This window comes from Talaromyces proteolyticus (genome assembly GCF_021365285.1).
Source record: "Talaromyces proteolyticus strain PMI_201 chromosome Unknown BGW36scaffold_8, whole genome shotgun sequence".
NCBI classification, from domain to species: Eukaryota; Fungi; Ascomycota; class Eurotiomycetes; order Eurotiales; family Trichocomaceae; genus Talaromyces; species Talaromyces proteolyticus.
In genome coordinates, this window is record NW_025764284.1 from 1,134,550 (window position 1) to 1,151,390 (window position 16,841).

At 45.8% G+C, this 16,841-nt stretch overlaps 6 protein-coding genes across 6 annotated transcripts; 2 read left to right on the top strand and 4 right to left on the bottom strand.

Moving 5' to 3' along the window:
* Positions 1-701: 701 nt before the first annotated feature.
* BGW36DRAFT_398543 (integral membrane protein TmpA) lies at positions 702-2,333 on the bottom strand (the record flags this gene model as incomplete). Its single annotated transcript, XM_046218421.1, has 2 exons — positions 702-2,027; positions 2,223-2,333. The coding sequence occupies 2 exons, from the start codon at positions 2,331-2,333 to the stop codon at positions 702-704; spliced, it is 1,437 nt and encodes a 478-aa protein (XP_046070407.1).
* A 1,321-nt stretch (positions 2,334-3,654) lies between these two features.
* Positions 3,655-5,789, top strand: BGW36DRAFT_382406 (adenylate-forming enzyme AfeA). The gene is made up of 3 exons (XM_046216528.1): positions 3,655-4,012; positions 4,079-5,211; positions 5,268-5,789. Exons 1-3 carry the CDS (start codon positions 3,755-3,757, stop codon positions 5,689-5,691), a joined length of 1,815 nt encoding a protein of 604 aa, XP_046070408.1. The 5' UTR covers positions 3,655-3,754; the 3' UTR covers positions 5,692-5,789.
* Positions 5,790-5,792: 3 nt separating this feature from the next.
* On the bottom strand, positions 5,793-6,859 carry BGW36DRAFT_382410 (uncharacterized protein). The gene is made up of 2 exons (XM_046216529.1): positions 6,558-6,859; positions 5,793-6,498 (listed from the first exon to the last, which is right to left on the bottom strand). Exon 2 carries the CDS (start codon positions 6,434-6,436, stop codon positions 6,020-6,022), a length of 417 nt encoding a protein of 138 aa, XP_046070409.1. The 5' UTR covers positions 6,437-6,498; positions 6,558-6,859; the 3' UTR covers positions 5,793-6,019.
* A 410-nt stretch (positions 6,860-7,269) lies between these two features.
* Positions 7,270-9,022, bottom strand: BGW36DRAFT_382411 (alphaN-acetylglucosamine transferase). Its single transcript, XM_046216530.1, has 3 exons — positions 8,699-9,022; positions 8,381-8,678; positions 7,270-8,323 (listed from the first exon to the last, which is right to left on the bottom strand). The coding sequence occupies exons 1-3, from the start codon at positions 8,891-8,893 to the stop codon at positions 7,521-7,523; spliced, it is 1,296 nt and encodes a 431-aa protein (XP_046070410.1). The 5' UTR covers positions 8,894-9,022; the 3' UTR covers positions 7,270-7,520.
* Positions 9,023-9,411: 389 nt separating this feature from the next.
* On the bottom strand, positions 9,412-12,018 carry BGW36DRAFT_382415 (uncharacterized protein). The gene is made up of 4 exons (XM_046216531.1): positions 11,325-12,018; positions 11,187-11,265; positions 10,962-11,128; positions 9,412-10,914 (listed from the first exon to the last, which is right to left on the bottom strand). The coding sequence occupies exons 1-4, from the start codon at positions 11,560-11,562 to the stop codon at positions 9,887-9,889; spliced, it is 1,512 nt and encodes a 503-aa protein (XP_046070411.1). The 5' UTR covers positions 11,563-12,018; the 3' UTR covers positions 9,412-9,886.
* Positions 12,019-15,082: 3,064 nt separating this feature from the next.
* Positions 15,083-16,549, top strand: BGW36DRAFT_453175 (dipeptidyl aminopeptidase/acylaminoacyl peptidase; the record flags this gene model as incomplete). The annotated part of the gene is made up of 2 exons (XM_046221868.1): positions 15,083-15,233; positions 15,293-16,549. The coding sequence occupies exons 1-2, from the start codon at positions 15,180-15,182 to the stop codon at positions 16,547-16,549; spliced, it is 1,311 nt and encodes a 436-aa protein (XP_046070412.1). The 5' UTR covers positions 15,083-15,179.
* Between the last annotated feature and the right edge of the window lie 292 nt (positions 16,550-16,841).

Consider the following 16,841-nt stretch of genomic DNA (forward strand, 5'->3'; position numbering starts at 1 on the left):
CAAGTATCCGAATGCTGTATGACCGGTATTTGTTTTGTAACGCGGTGAAGGCCCACGAAATTATCCGCTGAAACTTTGTACGACTGAATCGTTTATTATTTCTATCTCTATCTCTATTATTACAATTACAACCAAAAAAAAAAGGGAATACATGCCGACCAGCCAGGACCCTGACGAATCACCCACACTGTAATTCCGAGAGAACATTGTTCCGATAAAACTAACATTCTTCACATTTTGAGCGAGATTCGCAAACTTTGTTGATCAAATAGTGACAAGCTTCATAGTCATTTCACTAGCTAGGGACGAAGGGCGAGCGAGCTGAGAGGGTGAGAGATGTAACCACAGGTCACGGTACAACTCATGATCTGGTAGTAGTGACTTTGTCTGTGGCTAGCTTAATAGTACCGAGCTTTTATGTTTAGATCGAAGCGACGCTAAATTAATGAGGGGCCGATCAAGGGGATCAAAGCAACGATGCAGATGTTCTTTGTTTTCCGTGCTTTTTCTTGACGTGCTGACATGCGCTTAACTGTATACAGAGTGACAGGTGGGGTTGCATGTTGCCTTAAGGGCCCTGAACCAGTTGTTGAGTTGTTCATGGTCCAGATTACGCCAGATCTAACCCTATTTAGGATATTGAAAGCCCAGGCTAATGATCATCGAGATTCAAATGAGAAGTTCGGTTTGTCTCCAGCACGCTAAGAATCAAAAATGGGTCCCATAGCCACCAGGCCGCGCGATTCGAGAGTAAATACCAGCTCCTTGGTCACCTTGGGATTGCTAATCACGCAGATGGCCTCGGCGTCGAATTCACGAGCTAGCTGCTCAACGACCGACACCATATCGACCCGTCGCCCCGTCTTATCTGTATCCAGGACCAATGGATCGGGATCCATTTCCTTGACTAGATCGAGAACACCCTGTCCATACGTCTTGAGCGGGGATCGTGTTTGCCACACTACTCGCATAGCGGGTCTATTGCTGTCGCCAATGAATGATAGACATGGCCCAATACCCGAGCCGGTCGTCACAACTATGATCCTGCTAAACATCCGCATCACGTACGCAAATCCGTACAACAGCGTGCCGCGTTTCCACAGATGGGTTGGTGGATTGTTGATGGTGTCTGCCGTCCAGTCACCTGCCTTGGATACAAGGCAAGAAAATGAATCGCCTGTCGGGAGGTCTGGAAAAGTCGCAAAGGAATGCCAGTCCCGCAGCGGATGCTTGGAGAGCTGAATACCCTTCCCAAAGGTCGTAGTAGTATGATTCATGTGGAGCCTGATTGCATGTTTTGACAGTGACTCCGGCCGCACTCGCACTCTCCGAAGTAACAAATAAGGATGGACTATGGCTGCAATAACAACAAGAAGCAGCCAGAAGGCAGGAAGGCGAATGACATACTGACCGAGGCTAAGCCCTTCAGCATGCCGCGCGTCGTTAGCAAACGTCAGTAGTAAAGCCACGAATAGAATCACGACCAGCCACCCGGAGAAGCGGTGAGTGAGCTCGAAATGATCGTGACTTTTGAAGCGGAAGGCCGGATAAGCAACCACAATTATGGACAAAAGTAGAGCCAAGATAGCGTACGCTAGGACAACCACGGCGATAGGAATTTGGACCGACCCCTCGCCGTTGCTATCTGGATGGTAGTACTGGATCGAAACCAGGACAACTAGTCCAATATACCAAACGAATGATGCAACCCCGCAGCCACTATGCACGCCCCCCAAATGAAATGCCTTTGCAGCGATTCGACGGAGCCGCAATGGAGCGGAACGAGGAACAGAGCATACTACCCGATAAATGCAATTCACCACGAGAGGCTGTCGCACCAGCCCACACACCGTCAAGTTGGCTGCCGTCGCATTGACAAAAACGAGAAGAGAGCGATCCTTGACCATAATAGCAATGAAGATGCTCAGATTGACGAGAAAGACAATTGAGAAGAGACGTCGATAGACGTTAAGGGCCGTATAACGGAAGAAATCGTAATATGTTGGCTTTCGATGGGGTGACTCTTGCTGAGCTTCCAGGTCTACTGGCTGTTCCTTGGACGCCTCGTGTATTCCGTCTTTCTGCTGAAGATCTCTAGACAATGAGCCGACTGCCGAAGCGTACTTATCCTTTATCGTAGATGTAAAAAATGATGTATCATCGATGGTGGCATCTGCGACAGACTGTGTCAAGATGCTTCCTTTAAGGTGAGATTGGCAGACCATGGCATCTGCCACGAACTTCTCGACTGCTATTGTCGGCATGCTTTCTTTAAACTGAGATTCGCAGATCATGGCATCTGCCACGAACTTCTCGAGAGCAATTATCGGCATGCCTCCTTCAAACTGAGATTCGCAGACCACTCACTATGTTATTGATAGCATTTTCCTGCAAAAACCGTGTCTTTAGATCCTAAGAGGATGAAGCCAAGAATAAAAGCACCAGAGATCCATCCACACCGGAGGCCAGCACCAGAGCCACACTGGCGGGTCCCCGGTGTGCCCCATAGCTGTATGTTGCATGTCCAGTGGTTTTTTACTTAATTTCCTCGGCTAACTCCTTCTTCCGCGACTGGATGGCTCGTCATAGATGATTCAGCTTTTGTCCCTCTATGCATCATGCTGGGGCCCCTAGACCGAAGGTGTTTGGGTTCCCCGCTCAAGAGGTTAGTTTTGCGCGTGATAGCCACTTGATTGTAACCCATTTGATTGTATCCTCACTAGGTAGCTGATCTTTAACATTTTCGATTCCGATGCAAACGTGGTAGGTCGAATCCTTCATAATTCAAAGGATAGCCTCAGCATTGTTCGGGGCACCAATATAATGTAGCGGGAGCGGTTCCGGCGTGGGACATGGCACGAGGCTGACGGGGACGCCATACCGACTCCATATTTGGCCAGTCTGTTGGCCTGAGAAGGATTGGCCGACGGTTATTTGGTGCCGCAGTCAAGGCATCGTCGTGGATACCTGATAGTGAGCAATGTCGGTGGGTGTAGGTCGATTGCCAATGGATGCTGGGTTCCCAATCGGGGCAAGCGCCATGCCGCTTACGGGAAGTGCTTCCTCGTTGGGCCATCGGCCATCCTCCATCCTCCTCATTCTGCGCCTCTCCCCAGCCGTCGCCTGTCGTTTGCGATAAAAAGTACAATGTAATCCTTGTCTCTCGCAGTCTCTTCCCGTGGTTCCACTCCGATTAACCCGAAGCCTTCCAATAATGCGCGCACGGATTCTCTTCAAGTATCTTGTGGCGGGGCTGTCCGGAAAGGGACTAAGCTGGCCTTGCGAGCTCATCGAAAACAACCACCAGCTCATACTCGGAACGGTTGTAACGTAGCTGCATGGGCCCAGCCGCCACCTTTGTCACTGCGAATCTTTAACAATGCCACAATCACATGGTGCAATTCACTTTCTACTTTGGAAGTACGGTTGTTGCCGTCCCTTTATCCCAACTCTTGGCTGAAACCCACATAGTTCCTTCCAATTACAGGCAGTTATCCCTTGACTCATCTTGCAGCAGTGGAACCTTCTTTCTTGATGATCTTGTTCTTTTCATTCCCCTTTTTTCCTTGTGCAGCTGAATCTACACCACATTAAGGAGGGAAGCAGGTTTCACATAGCATAAATAACAACAAGGCACAACTTTGCACTTTTCTCGGTGACTCAACTCAGTTATCTGGTCCATTGTTCATTGATACTAGATACCGGTCCTGTTGTGGTGGCGAGTTTGGGCCTTGTCGAGGCGCAGACATCCACGATGGGAGGTAAAGTCTCTCACCTGAATATCGCCCCGACTTTCACGCCACCAGTGTACAAGGATTTGGTAACATTCGCTCTGGATGACCGACCAGTGGCATATGACAACCAGCGTCCTCTGTATGTCGATGCCGAAAACCCAGCGTGGGCTTTGAATGGTCGCCAAGTCCGACTGCTTGTGCGTTCCTTAATTGCCGGGCTGAGACATGCCGGTAATGTTGAATCTGGAGACTGTGTTTTGGTTAACTTGCCAAATAACGTACCTTCCCTCCTCCATTGCTTGATGATAACCAGTTTTCACGAATTGTGACTCACACACTCTTAGGTGCTCTATTCGGCCATCTTTTATAGCATTATTGGAGCAGGCGGCGTCTACATGGGAATCAATCCATCAAGCCAACGTGCCGAGCTAGACCACTTTCTGGGTCTCGCCAATCCAAAGCTGATCATCACGACGCAAAAGGGACTGGCTTTGCTCACAGAGACGGCACGGGCAAAAGGGATCCCAGAGAGTCGTATCTGTGTCTTAGATGACTTTGCTATATCCCGTATTTCGTCGTTTATGTCTTCACGGCCGTCTACGCCTATCAACAAACCAGACAATGAGGAACGACTTTTCATCCAGAGGCCCTCTCATATGAACTTCTCCAGCCTCTTGGATTATGGCGAAGAGGACTGGGTTAGATTCGATGACAAGGAACGCTCAGTCAACACCGCTGCGGCAATGTTCACCACGAGTGGCACCGGAGGTCTTCCCAAAGGGGCAATTCTTTCGCATCACTCAATCATTATGCATCATCTGAGCCTCCACTATGAGACACCATACGAAACATCCCGACTCCTATCTATACCCATGTTTCATCTATTTGGCGCGTTGTTTACTCACCTCTTCCCTACGCGCTACGGTGAAACCTGTTACATCCTACCGCGGTTCGACGTCGCACAATTTTTGCATACGGTTTACTTTTACAAAATTACCGAGACCTTTATGGTTCCTGCTATGGTCCAGGCACTGAATAAATTCCAAGACTTGGAACTTTCGGAATTCCTGCGCTCGCTACGGTATGTCGGTACTGCAGGTGCTGCGCTAGATGCACATTCTGCAACGCATTTCCAAGCCAAGCTTCATAGAGATGCGCAGGTCTCGCAGCTGTGGGGTATGACCGAAACTGGTGTTGCATTTCAAATGAGATACGGTGAACGTGACAACACAGGAAGCATCGGTCGCCTTCTATCAAATTACGAAGTTAAACTGATAGATACCAATGGCAATAGAATAACTACAGACGACCTGCCGGGCGAGATGTATATCCGTGGACCTGGACTTCTGACCAGCTACAAGGGCATTCCCATGGCGAAAGAGGAGGATGGTTGGTTCCGTACCGGGGACATTGTTTCTGTTAATGAGGGGAAATATTATATTCTGGGGCGGTCTAAAGAGTTGATCAAAGTCAGAGGGTATGTTTGGACCGCATAATCGCTTGTAATTACCCCGAAGCTAACGCCTTATTCAGATGGCAGGTCTCGCCGGCCGAAATTGAAGGAGTTCTGCTAAAACACCCTTTCGTCGACGATGCTGCCGTGATTGGTATTCAACGGAGAAATTCGCAAGGCCATTTAGAAGACGAACTAGTCCGCGCTTTCGTAGTGCGTCGTACCGTTAACGGTGCTACATCTGCTGAAAACATCAGCGCCGATTCGATTTATCAGTTTGCACGCAGCCAGCTCGTTAGCTACAAATCTATTACCGGTGGAATAGTGTTTGTCCAGGAAATTCCACGGACTCCGAGCGGCAAGATTCAGAGGTATAAGCTCGCCGAAATGAATGCCTATCGTGAATTGATGTCGGGTCTCCTTTCGCAACAGAGTGATCGGGCGTTGAAGAGCACCGTCAGAAATTTGGGTTTGATGTGTACGCCTAGTGAGCTAATGTCGTGATAATATCTTCTTCACTTTCGACACATCGCAAATCAACACAGCTTGGAGGTTATTTCAATGTCATTTGTAAAGGCGAAGATATGGAAGCGGCGTCTCGGTGATTTGGCTATGTTGTATGCCAACTTGGCAAAAAAGGAGATATTGATATGCAGGAAATTTAAATCTCTGATGCTGAATACAGAGCCAGGTATGGGGCAAGCAAATTTCAAATTACTTCATTAAATAGGCTATTCAAACAAACTTCGCAGCCAATACAATAAGAAAGCAGAACCTCTCCATTTCCAATCCAGTGTTCCCCACTTCTCCGATTCAAAAGGCCATTGTAAAATCATAGAAGGGTTTCCTGGTGTACGACTACCCTCCACTCCCCATCACTTCCCTGCGCCCACGTCGTGCTACCCGTGGCATTATACTCCTTCTTCCCTCTATACGCACTAACCCTATAGGTCAACGAACCAGCCATCAAATCAATAACCATCGTCCGGACATCCATTAGCGAGAAATCGTCGAATCGATGGAACGGCGGCGCCAAGACTTCTTGCAGCTTCTCCTCGTTCTTCTTATCTGCCTTCCCACTCTCATCTCCGTTCAGCGCTAGGATGTCTTTGTTGGGGAAGAGGAAGTTGGCTGTCGGGCTACAGAGCTTGTTGACAGCGTGGGCAGGGTCTGCGGAAGTGAGAGCGGTCCATAGTTGGCGCTCTTTGAGGATCAAGTCGTTTATGATGCGCTCGTGCATGGGGGGCATTGTTTCTGTTGTCTTTAATTTCCGTTTTTATTTTCGCTTTGGATCAGTTTGTAATAGCGTGCCTGGCATGATAGGTTAGAGGAATACGCCATAGGGGTTAGAATTTCATCGACATACGAACCTGCTGTCTCTTCAAGCAGTCAGATGTATCGTTCTCGGTTGATTCTTTCCAGTATACAAATGGGTATAATGCAACAGTGAGCGAATTTCGGCGATACAGGCTGTTTATCATCGGCATGCACCTATTGACGTCACACGCCATATTCTTAATATAACCAGCGACATGGCATATCGAAGCCACTCACGCCATGCTCCTCTCGGTGCCAGGCCACGAAGAAATTAGCATCCAGCCCATGACGTTAGCAGCCGTTGTGGCGTGTGGGGTGTCTGACTGACAGGCCCACTCTGCATCCAAGATTCACCATGGGGGATGAGATTCGACATATCTACAAGATGCTGAGATAACAGAGAAATACAGATTGATTATAAGACTCGTCTAATTTGTCCATTTTCTACAATTTTCCATATAGACCGCGGAAACGTTAGAAACGCCGAAGAAACCCTGGCCCACGTAAGAGAAGGTGTGACATACACAGAACTGCGTCATGGGAGATCGGATCACCGTCAATAGTGCTATTTCGCTCATCCAATCACAGTAATGTCATCCCCATTTATTGTCTCGTAAGCAAGTTAAAAGGCGACAGAGAGCCAGAAAATCTCCGAGAAGCTTCTTAGGCGAGGCTGTTTCGTACAGTAATTAAATGGTATATATTCATTTAGGAGAAGTAGAGCGACGGGAAGAACTTCTAAAGATGTATTTCACCTTTTCTTTTGGAATATTCTCCTGGGGTGACGAAGGGCTTTAGGGCTAGGATGATCAAATGGTGTGTTGCCTTATGACGTCATGAGGGACTGGCTCTATGGGTCAGGGCAGAGGCCAACAATAATATTGTTTACGAATGCAGATCCTCTCAACTCAGCGTAATTTGGTCTTTGACTCTATGTAAAAAGACTGAAAAAAGAAAAGAAAAAAAAACCCAGCGCCATCCGTGCCAATGCTATATATAGACATGATATACAAAATTTAATCTGACAATGTGGCATCTATGGTATCTGTGACATCTTTGTCATCTTTCTCCACGGGCTTGCCCTTGCTTTTATTTTGTTTGGTTGGCTTGTTCGATCCATCTCGTGGTTTCGGAGGCCACTCCGGAGCAGGAAAGCTGAGGAGCTGGCACACATCTCTGCGTGTCAGGCGGAAAGTCTCATACAACTGTTTCCATACTTCGCGGTCACGACAGCCGCTCTCCTGTGGCGTGCCCGGATTGTTGTCACACTTGGGGAGAATCTCAGCAAGTAGTTTTTGCGGCCACATAATCCATGGTTTTGGCAATGGCCAATCTGAAAAATGAACAAGCTTGGCTTCACTCAACACTTTGTCTGGGTTCCAAGTCTCGTAGTCATTCCCGAGAAAGTTTCTGTGATCCTTAGTGCGAAACTCACCCGTGACAAGGCCATATTGTCGGTGCGGAAGAATGAGAGCGGAGTTGCCGAACCGATCGTTGAGCAACTCCATATCGTATAGCGCATGTCCTTCGTTTTGATCTTTGCTAAGCTGACCAGCCTCGACGGCTTGAACTTTGTCCATCATAGACTTATACTCGATGTAGGATGGTTCGACAAGTAGCATAAGAGAGGTAAGTTGATGGTTGTTCGAATAATCCCAGTATGCTCGCGGCATCGCCACCGGCGCGGATGGTAGGAAAAACAACTCGTCCAGATTCTGTAGTATCAATACATCCGAGTCTATTTGCAAGATTCGGCGGTAGGTTGTTTCTCGGAAGGCCCAAAGTTTGGTGATACTGCTGTCCCACGTAGATTGATCCTCTTATGAGCGAGACATGTTAGATGTGTACACCACGGTTTAGCAGCTGATAAGCATACCTAGGGATTCGTGAAGCCTATCAATGGCAATCGGCTCAAGCTGGACTTTATATTTATCGCGAGCCAGGACAAGAAGCTGGCTCACGCGATCGTTGATTCCCGAGACGTACGTGTCCCAATGGTTCGGATAGAACAGAATTCGATCGGCTCGGCTGCCTAGCCGATGCAAGGCCTCAAAAACCATAACTGAGTTGCAAAGGAATTGCTCATCGGTGACATATTGTGTATAAGCATATCGTGACCAGTCAATGGCATCGTAGTTTAGGTACGGCGATAGGCCTTTGGGGGCTGCGGGCGGCTGTAGGTCCAGTACAGCACGAGTAGTATGAGAATCGTAATAACAGCATAGTTCCGGCGTTTTCGTGGTGGTAGGCTGGATATCGAACTCCGAAATGTCCAATCTGGTATATTGCGGTCCCGATAGTCTTCAATGTCTGAATCATCGGTCAGATTTTCGAGATCGAAGGAGACTTTCCTGCGTAAGGAAGACGCGGAACCTGTCACTTTATGCATGTGGACAGATATAGCGGTGATAAGTAATATGCAAATAAATCTCAACGCTATGAATCATGGCATATTATTGAACAATTTCGTAGACCATCGCTGAGTGACTTGAAATGCAAATTCACAGTTGGTTCTCTCGATTGTGAGGTGATCCCCTATATCCGGCACGTGATTTATCTTATCTCTCGCAGGTGCAAACGAGACAAACTCCTCTCCATCTTTCCGTTCCTTCAAATTATTAGATACGACTGTGAACTTCAAAAGAAAATCAAGGGAAAACGAATTTAAGGGTAAAACACGATTACATCACTCGACTACTACGATTAAAGTACCATGCAAGCTTTCTTCACATCAATGTCTTAATTGCAGGCCCCAAGCTCCAATAATACTAGAGATCAATTTCGATAGCCCGCAATGCGCTTTCTGTCTTCACAAACAAGGGAATTAGAATTTTTTTACAAGAACCACTTAGAGGCATTATTTCATACGTAGATCATACGTATATAAATGATTGACTAAATCGGAGGATATGCGTGTAAGGATGGGGAAGTTGCCATAAGTATGGATGCTTCATGGGTCCCTTGACCATCGTAAACCTGCACGTTATATTTGGTATTACAAGTCACAACAGTTTCATCCAGGAAGTAGATCGAATTCGTGATTTTCCTTTCTCAAACGTAAATATATAATCTTATTTTTCAATTTGCCACCATTACTAGGTCTTGTGCATGTCGCATTGCCCCACGCTGTCAACATCTAGATCAGCTCTCACAATTCTGAGATGGGTGTTATTTCTGCGACTCTGAAGGGTTGGTGTTATTGTTGGATTAAGCAGTGTTCAATAGCCAGTGGATTCTGAGGTGCTATGTGAATTAGACGTTATGCAGCTTTTTCAGCAGGCCAGGGATCAAGTGACTCAATTCATGACGTTGTCCTGAAAGTTGAGCATCAATTGATGGATATATATACATACAGTTGACATCCGACAAAATTGAGGCAACATCAAACCAAATATTTATCTTGCTCGGCTCGGAAACGATGCACTCCACGCCAACGACGCCAGACAACGAAACATACCACCGTAAGCCCAGTCAGGGGAATAGCAAAGGCAAAATACAGCCACCATAATTTAGAAATCACAAAATTCGGTTCAGATGTGCCACTTGTGTCCAAGGCGACAAAATTGGTGCCGAACAAACTACAAACAAATGTGGCAGGTAGATAAAACATAGTGACACCTGCAATAATTTTCATTGATGTGCTGTCTTTTTTTGCCTCGTGCGAGACATTTGCGGTCTCGGAAGCAATGCGGAGATTGATCGCACTGTCATGACCTGTGATTAAGTTATATAATAGTGTGATGAAGATTTGTGTCTTTCGTTGCAAATTGATAATTTGCCGCTCTCGGTCGGCAGCAAAGTCTTTTAAGCACAAGAGGCTATCTCGTACACGTTCATGACCCGGCGCATCTATGTAGCACTCATCGGATCCTTTAGGACGTTGTCTTGTTGTCATCTTCCACAGGCGGGCGTGATCTTGCAATAATCGGTCAATATGACAAGTGTCGCGCTGATTCCGATGTTCAAGTGTGATGAGGTTCCGGGATAATTTATGTGACAGTTGTATATACCGTGTGAACCTCTCAGAGTTTGTATCCTGAAATATAGAACCACGATATATTTGTGTTTCAATCCACAATAGTCGTCGATACAAATCATCGATTTCCGACGTTCGTGTTGCCAAAGTTTGTGATAAAATAACCGTGTGAAGTGTGAAAGGATGCATTTTTGGTGGTGACTCAGCAAGGTGTAGCCCAACACTATTAAGTAGATCTCTGTTTTCGCGTGTTGCATTCGATAACATGTATGTTGACTGGCCCGTTACAGAATTATATCTGAAATAAAGAGGTTCATACTGATGCTCAAGCCACATATCTGCTGGCTTGCTGGCGTTTAAAGTCAGATTGCTCTCCAATGATGAGATATTATCTTCGTCATATGAAAGATACTCGCTAATATTGTAGCAAATCTCTGGATTCATTAGTGATAAGGACTTAAACCATGCAAGCTTTGCATACCTAAGCAAGGTTGGCCACCAAAACTGGCCATTCGGCTATGATAGCTCGACACGAGTTGTGAAGATAACAATGTAATATTTCTCATATTAAATGCCCAATGCTTTTCAAAAAGCGAATAGGTTCGATTTCGATCCTCGATGAAAATGCCAGCATCCGAGTTCATCATCCTATATGTAGAAGAGAAATGAGGAAATGCACCAGCACAAAGACATTCATTTAACATACACAACACGGATATGAGCTCCACCATCCGTTGGGATCCTTGAAGCAGCGCCCTGTATTTGATATTCAAAATCCGGTGTCTCTGTTGACTCCAATGCTTTAGCAAGTAATGAATTTTCGCATCGATAAATAATTACCGACCAGCCTCATCGAGAACTAACAGCCTGGTCCCCCGTTTATTATTTCGCTTATGATCTACCTTTGGAGAAGCACAGTACCCTCGGCAGAGAAACAGAGCATATTCTAAAGTCTCATATTTCGGGTCTCGTGTTGTGGTTTCTTGCGCCTGTGCCCGCTTTTTGAGTATTCGCTCCCCTTTCAGTGAGATTTCATCACCGGAGGAGTGCTCCATGCTAGTATTTTCATTTTGCAAATACATCGCCAGGTGTGTTGAGAAGAGTGTTGGGAATGGCACAGGTTCTGCCTTGGCACTATGTATTATTTTAGCTGTTCGGCGAGGCTTCGCTAGCCACTACTATCCATGCAGCTAGGATGCGGATCCCTGTTCCTTACACCATCCTGATCACTCGGATGGTGCACTGCCTCAAGTGGCGTCATCTTTCAGCTTTAAGTGGTCGATCGATTTCAGTCGACCATTTTTTCAGCTGAATAGAAGCGAAAAACATGAGGTTTGAAACATTAAGCTCTTTTTGCAGGCTCCCGGGCTTATTCCGATGTGGCGGAGCGAATTGTTGAGCTGAATTCCACAGCAGCCAGCTGGATGACAGAGCTGTATAGTTATGCGATAACATAATCGGACACCCACCCGCCACTGACACTTTATTGCATATAAAATGGACATTTTTTATATCAAATACCCAATAAGATTATATACCATTTAGTTGAGATATTTTAATATTAAGAATGTCCATTTTATATGGAATACACAGACTGGCGGGTGGGTGTCCGATTACGTTACTATGATGAATTGTATTTGATATAAGTTGAGAATGGCGTGACGTCCACCAAAACATCTCCACAGAAGGGAAAATACCCAGCAGTATTATGCGATACTCAGGCCACCGTACTCAAAGACCAAGAATGCTAAAATTATCATGCGGCCAGTCACTGCGCAGATTGACAACCCTTCATCTCCCCGCTAAATTTTTATTTCGAACATCGCCGAAAGGGGGACAGATTTCCTTGTGTTTTCGTTTCCGACAACCAAGTATCCCAGCGTCTAGAAAGCGAACACCACTTCAACATTTCCGAATGCCGCTTTTACTCGACTCACATCTTCATCAGCCACTTCCTAATGACTCGGTGACGTCCGCATCCGTATGTCTCCTTACCCTGCAGGATGACTATGTACATAATTAAATAGCCTATTCGTCTCGTGTTTCATACTCCACTTATTGGCGGTTTTGCAATCACGCTGAGATAAACTCCGTCGATGTATTTTGGATATAAGATGTCAGTAGACTTCGAGGGCGAGCCCGAACTTTGCTATGGGTTGTCTAGCTCCCAACAATTTTTCACCGTGCTTGTCAACCGCCCTCAGGGTGGTTTAAAGAGAATCAGATAAAGTGATATTTTCATGTTTTAGCAACAGTAACAGCAACCTATCACTCAAAATCACCTCAAAGGGGGTTTCTCTTTGATTGACTCTGCCTCTGAATCTGTCAAACCCTCCAGAACTTATTACAAGTATATAGGATATCAATAGTAGAGTTTACACTTGAGCAAGAAATCCTTTTCCCAGCTTGATATCGGCAACTATTTTATGGGCTACAATATCTATCCCATCACGAAGAAGTATGGATCAAACCTAACTGTTGAAAGATACACCTTTTGGAACGCTTAATTGACTAATCTGAACTCTGACTACAACTACCGCGCCTTCAAGCAAGACGGCACGCCACACTATACACTCAATTAAGTCTCGTCGCGGCCGAAACTGAAGTCCCAGATGCCTTGGCCGACTGCGCTAGCGCATATACTTCTAATCTAATTGGTTATATGGGCTGGGATGGCGCTACCAAGTCGACCTCATATATTATCTACGGTGTGTCAAGCGGCAACAGCCTTCAAGAGATAGGTGCTATCTCCAAACAAGGATTCAAGACAGCATTCGCTATCACGTATGATTTTAAGGCCGTGCAGGTCGGTGCTGTGCAAAGCTCTGGAAGCGGTGTTGTGCGGAACTCCACGACTGTGACTGTTTAGGTGAAAAGTAGTGCTCTCGGCCTTTGTAACGTCTCTCTTTGTTTCGGGTCCTTTCTCTGTACACTTTGAAAATGTGTATACCCCTACTTTCTGTTATCAGTACGTGGTTTGTACTTTAATTTTAAATTTTTTTGGCTTATATTTTGAGCGTTTATATTAGTTGAGCGGATGATACGTATCATTCTGCGACGAAGAAGAAGCGCCAGATCTTGCACATACTTGATAATGTTGGATCTATGTGGACATGTAGAGATTATTGTTCGTTTTATCAACGTTTTTAGATAACCTCAATTCCCAAGAGTTGAACCGAATACGGCCATGTAACGAGTGATGAAGCGACTCAGCCTTTGAAATCGTGAGTCTCAGACTGGCTCACCCGAGGGTCTTCATTCTTAGCAGCTTATAGGACGGATATTACCGTAGTCTAGGGCTTTTATACCGTATCGATTCTGATATCCGCGGTGATTACGCGTTTAAGACATATACCAAGCGGTCTCACATTCAATTCGTTCGTCCACATACCTGTCAAGCGAATGTGGGCAGCGACCTCAAGGGCTGTAGAAGTAATCACTCTCGAAATGAAAGACTCCGCAAATTTAATCAACTGAACGCTAAAGAAAAGTTTTTGGTGCCAAGCGGCTTGGGAATAGTTTACTTAAAGTTGAGTGGTTTTATTGGATAATATAGTGGGTGTCTCATACATACTCTAAACTGTGCTAAATTTTGCGAGACATAACGTGAACGGTATTCGTATCAGAAAAGGACCGTGATTTCGCCGGGGCACAGTAATAGTCCATTTTCGTCCAGATGTCGTTTCTAGGACATAGACCCTTGACCAGTTACCGTCCTAAATTACCCTAGGGTAAGTCATAATTTCACGTCGTTAACAGTTTCAACAGGAAAAAATAAAACAAATAGGCATCAGCTCTAAATAAAGAAGCGTCAAGGTTTATCGCGCCTAAATAAGCATACGCTAAAGGTTTTCTGGCGGCGCTGTCTTTACAGCCCTTCTCGCTTGGCATTCGAAACGCCTAATATTTTGTCACCAAAGCAAACTATATTGGTTGCTGCTATAGAGTCTAGAAGTGCGTGGAATTTTTCTTTCTGCTAGGATACGCTTCGGTAAACGGCGATCGAGTCGGTAATGGAAGAAGTATTGTTGTTGGGAGGAGACATCGAGATCCTTACCATCTTAGGTAACCTTCTCGGAGCACGTACTAACCATATCGGTGAGCCTTGGTGAATCTTGGTGTATCTCAACATCCAACGTGGAAAGAGTGTTTGTCGTTTGGCCAAAAATTTTGTTTAGTTGGCGGACGTCAATTAAGCTTACGCGATGGATAATTCTTAAGCATGGATCCAGCTTTAAAAACAATCGAGATGTATGCCTAAAAAGACGAGGGCCGTGAATGGGGGCCGTTGCTCGCAGCCTCTCAGGTCGAGCGTGCATAGTAATTCAAGGGGACAAAATAGTTCCAGCTCCACCAATAAAGGGCTTTACCATGAAGAACCTTGTCTATTTTGGGAATTTGAGGTTTATTTACCGCGTGCCCAATGATTTAAGATTTGCGCTAAGGCACTCAGTCATTTAGATTCAGCCTGCATGACGTCTTTTGGCCATGTGGACTTCTGCCAGGGGAATATGTGGCTGCATAATTTGATATTAGTGCGTTGAAGTAGAGCTTAAATAGCTCATGTTTCCTTGCATCAAGTGGCAACTGCTCCAGGATTCACTGGAACTCTCAATTGACATCTTGCGCGGAGGGGATAATTTTACCATCATTTTTATTGAGAATAAAGATCGGGATCAGCATTCTATAATTTAGAATAATGAAGCTTCTGAGTAAAGTCTTTCTCCATTTGGTTGGTCTGTATATAGGAGCCGTGAGTTCATGTTCCATCCGGTGCTGTGATGGAAAATGTCATGCTGATAAAGATTCTAGACAGCTACAACATGCAGTCCATCTAACACAACGACCATGGTGCAATTGAGTTGTGATGAAGGCTTCCATTTCGAAATTCTTCGAAGCTTGGCTACTGCATCCTCCGGTGGTTCAGACATCGGCGAAGTGCTGACGGCTGCTTACAAAATAACACCTGGAGATTTCGAAAGCTACACGGCCGCTTACACTGAATTAGCTGATCATGTTCTGGCACAAGGAAAAGCTCTCGATGCTCGCAAATACCCGGTCTCTGTTCGTGATACAATGTTCCGAGCGGCAATGTACTATCAGTCCGCCGATTTCTACCTTCACGGAAACCAGTCGGATCCCCGAATTCTGTCGCTCTGGGAAAAGCTTCAGGGTGCATTCAACGTCAGCTTGTCCCTGCTCCCAGTTCCCGGTAGACGAGTCAACATTCAAGCTGACGGCTTCTACGTGCCATGTATCTACTACAAAGCTGCGGCCGATAATACTCCTCGTCCAACACTAGTCATTGGTGGAGGTTACGATGGTGGACAAGAAGAAGTATACCATCAAGTGGGATACGCAGCCCTGCAGCGAGGCTGGAACGTCATTAGCTACGAAGGACCCGGTCAGGCAAGCCCTCGCCGTTATCAGAGTCTCTCATTCATTCCTGAATGGGAGAAAGTCGTAACACCCGTCGTCGACTACATTACAACACTTCCGGAAGTGGATCTGGATGCCCTGGCGTTGGTCGGTGTTTCCTTTGGTGGTTGGTTGGCTCCCCGTGCAGCAGCCTTCGAGCACCGTTTCACTGCAGTGGTCGCTCTTGATGGTATTTATGACTTTGGTCCGTCAACATTGCAGTCATTACCGTCGGAATTCCAGGTGGCTTTCAAAGCGGGAAATGCTACGTTATTCAATGCACTCATCAACAAAGTCCGTGAAACTCCTTCCGTTTCCTCGAAGTTCCGGTGGTCTATCGACCAAGGGCTTTGGTCTTGGGATACTACATCCCCTTTTGAGTGGATGACGGCTCTTCAGAACTACACTCTTGCGCCAGTGATTGATAAGATCAAGGGACCTGTGTTTGTTGGTGATGCGCAAAATGACCTGTTTTTCTCGAACTCTGGGGAAGTGCTGGCGAAGCATCTTGGGGATCGTGCTTATTACTATCAATTTAAGACGGCTTATGGTGATGGCTCGCATGCTGGAGTTGGGGCTTATTCCTTGCAGAACCAGATTGTGATGGATTGGCTGAAGCAGAAATTTCAGAGCCGTGCCTGCCAAGTTTAATACCTCCCTGTTCACAAAAATTGTTGGTATAAAACATGAAGTTGAATTGAAAGTTTGTAAAGACCATGCAAGCTTGAATAGAGAACTCTTCTTGTTTTCCCTTCCTTCCTTACTAAATTTTATCTTGCGCATACTCTCCGCAGTTTAGATAGACTAAAAGTTAAGAATACCCATAATGTGATTAAATGACTACCAAAATACTATTATTGATAACGAAAAGACGATTAATCGTCAGGGTTTTCGCCTATGAAGTCAGGATCCTAGGATTAGCACACAAATATGCGTTCCTTGT

Bases quoted from the DNA above. Each gene is read 5' to 3' on its own strand.
- BGW36DRAFT_382406 (XM_046216528.1), top strand. From the start codon at position 3,755: ATGGGAGGTAAAGTCTCTCACCTGAATATCGCCCCGACTTTCACGCCA. The intron at 4,013-4,078 runs GTACCTTCCCTC...ACACACTCTTAG, and splicing joins TGGTTAACTTGCCAAATAAC to GTGCTCTATTCGGCCATCTT. The intron at 5,212-5,267 runs GTATGTTTGGAC...CGCCTTATTCAG, and splicing joins GAGTTGATCAAAGTCAGAGG to ATGGCAGGTCTCGCCGGCCG.
- BGW36DRAFT_382415 (XM_046216531.1), bottom strand. From the start codon at position 11,562: ATGTATTTGCAAAATGAAAATACTAGCATGGAGCACTCCTCCGGTGAT. The intron at 11,129-11,186 runs GTATGTTAAATG...TTCTACATATAG, and splicing joins GGAGCTCATATCCGTGTTGT to GATGATGAACTCGGATGCTG. The intron at 10,915-10,961 runs GTATGCAAAGCT...TAATGAATCCAG, and splicing joins TGGTGGCCAACCTTGCTTAG to AGATTTGCTACAATATTAGC.
- BGW36DRAFT_382410 (XM_046216529.1), bottom strand. From the start codon at position 6,436: ATGCCCCCCATGCACGAGCGCATCATAAACGACTTGATCCTCAAAGAG.
- BGW36DRAFT_382411 (XM_046216530.1), bottom strand. From the start codon at position 8,893: ATGCATAAAGTGACAGGTTCCGCGTCTTCCTTACGCAGGAAAGTCTCC. The intron at 8,324-8,380 runs GTATGCTTATCA...CTCGCTCATAAG, and splicing joins TAGGCTTCACGAATCCCTAG to AGGATCAATCTACGTGGGAC.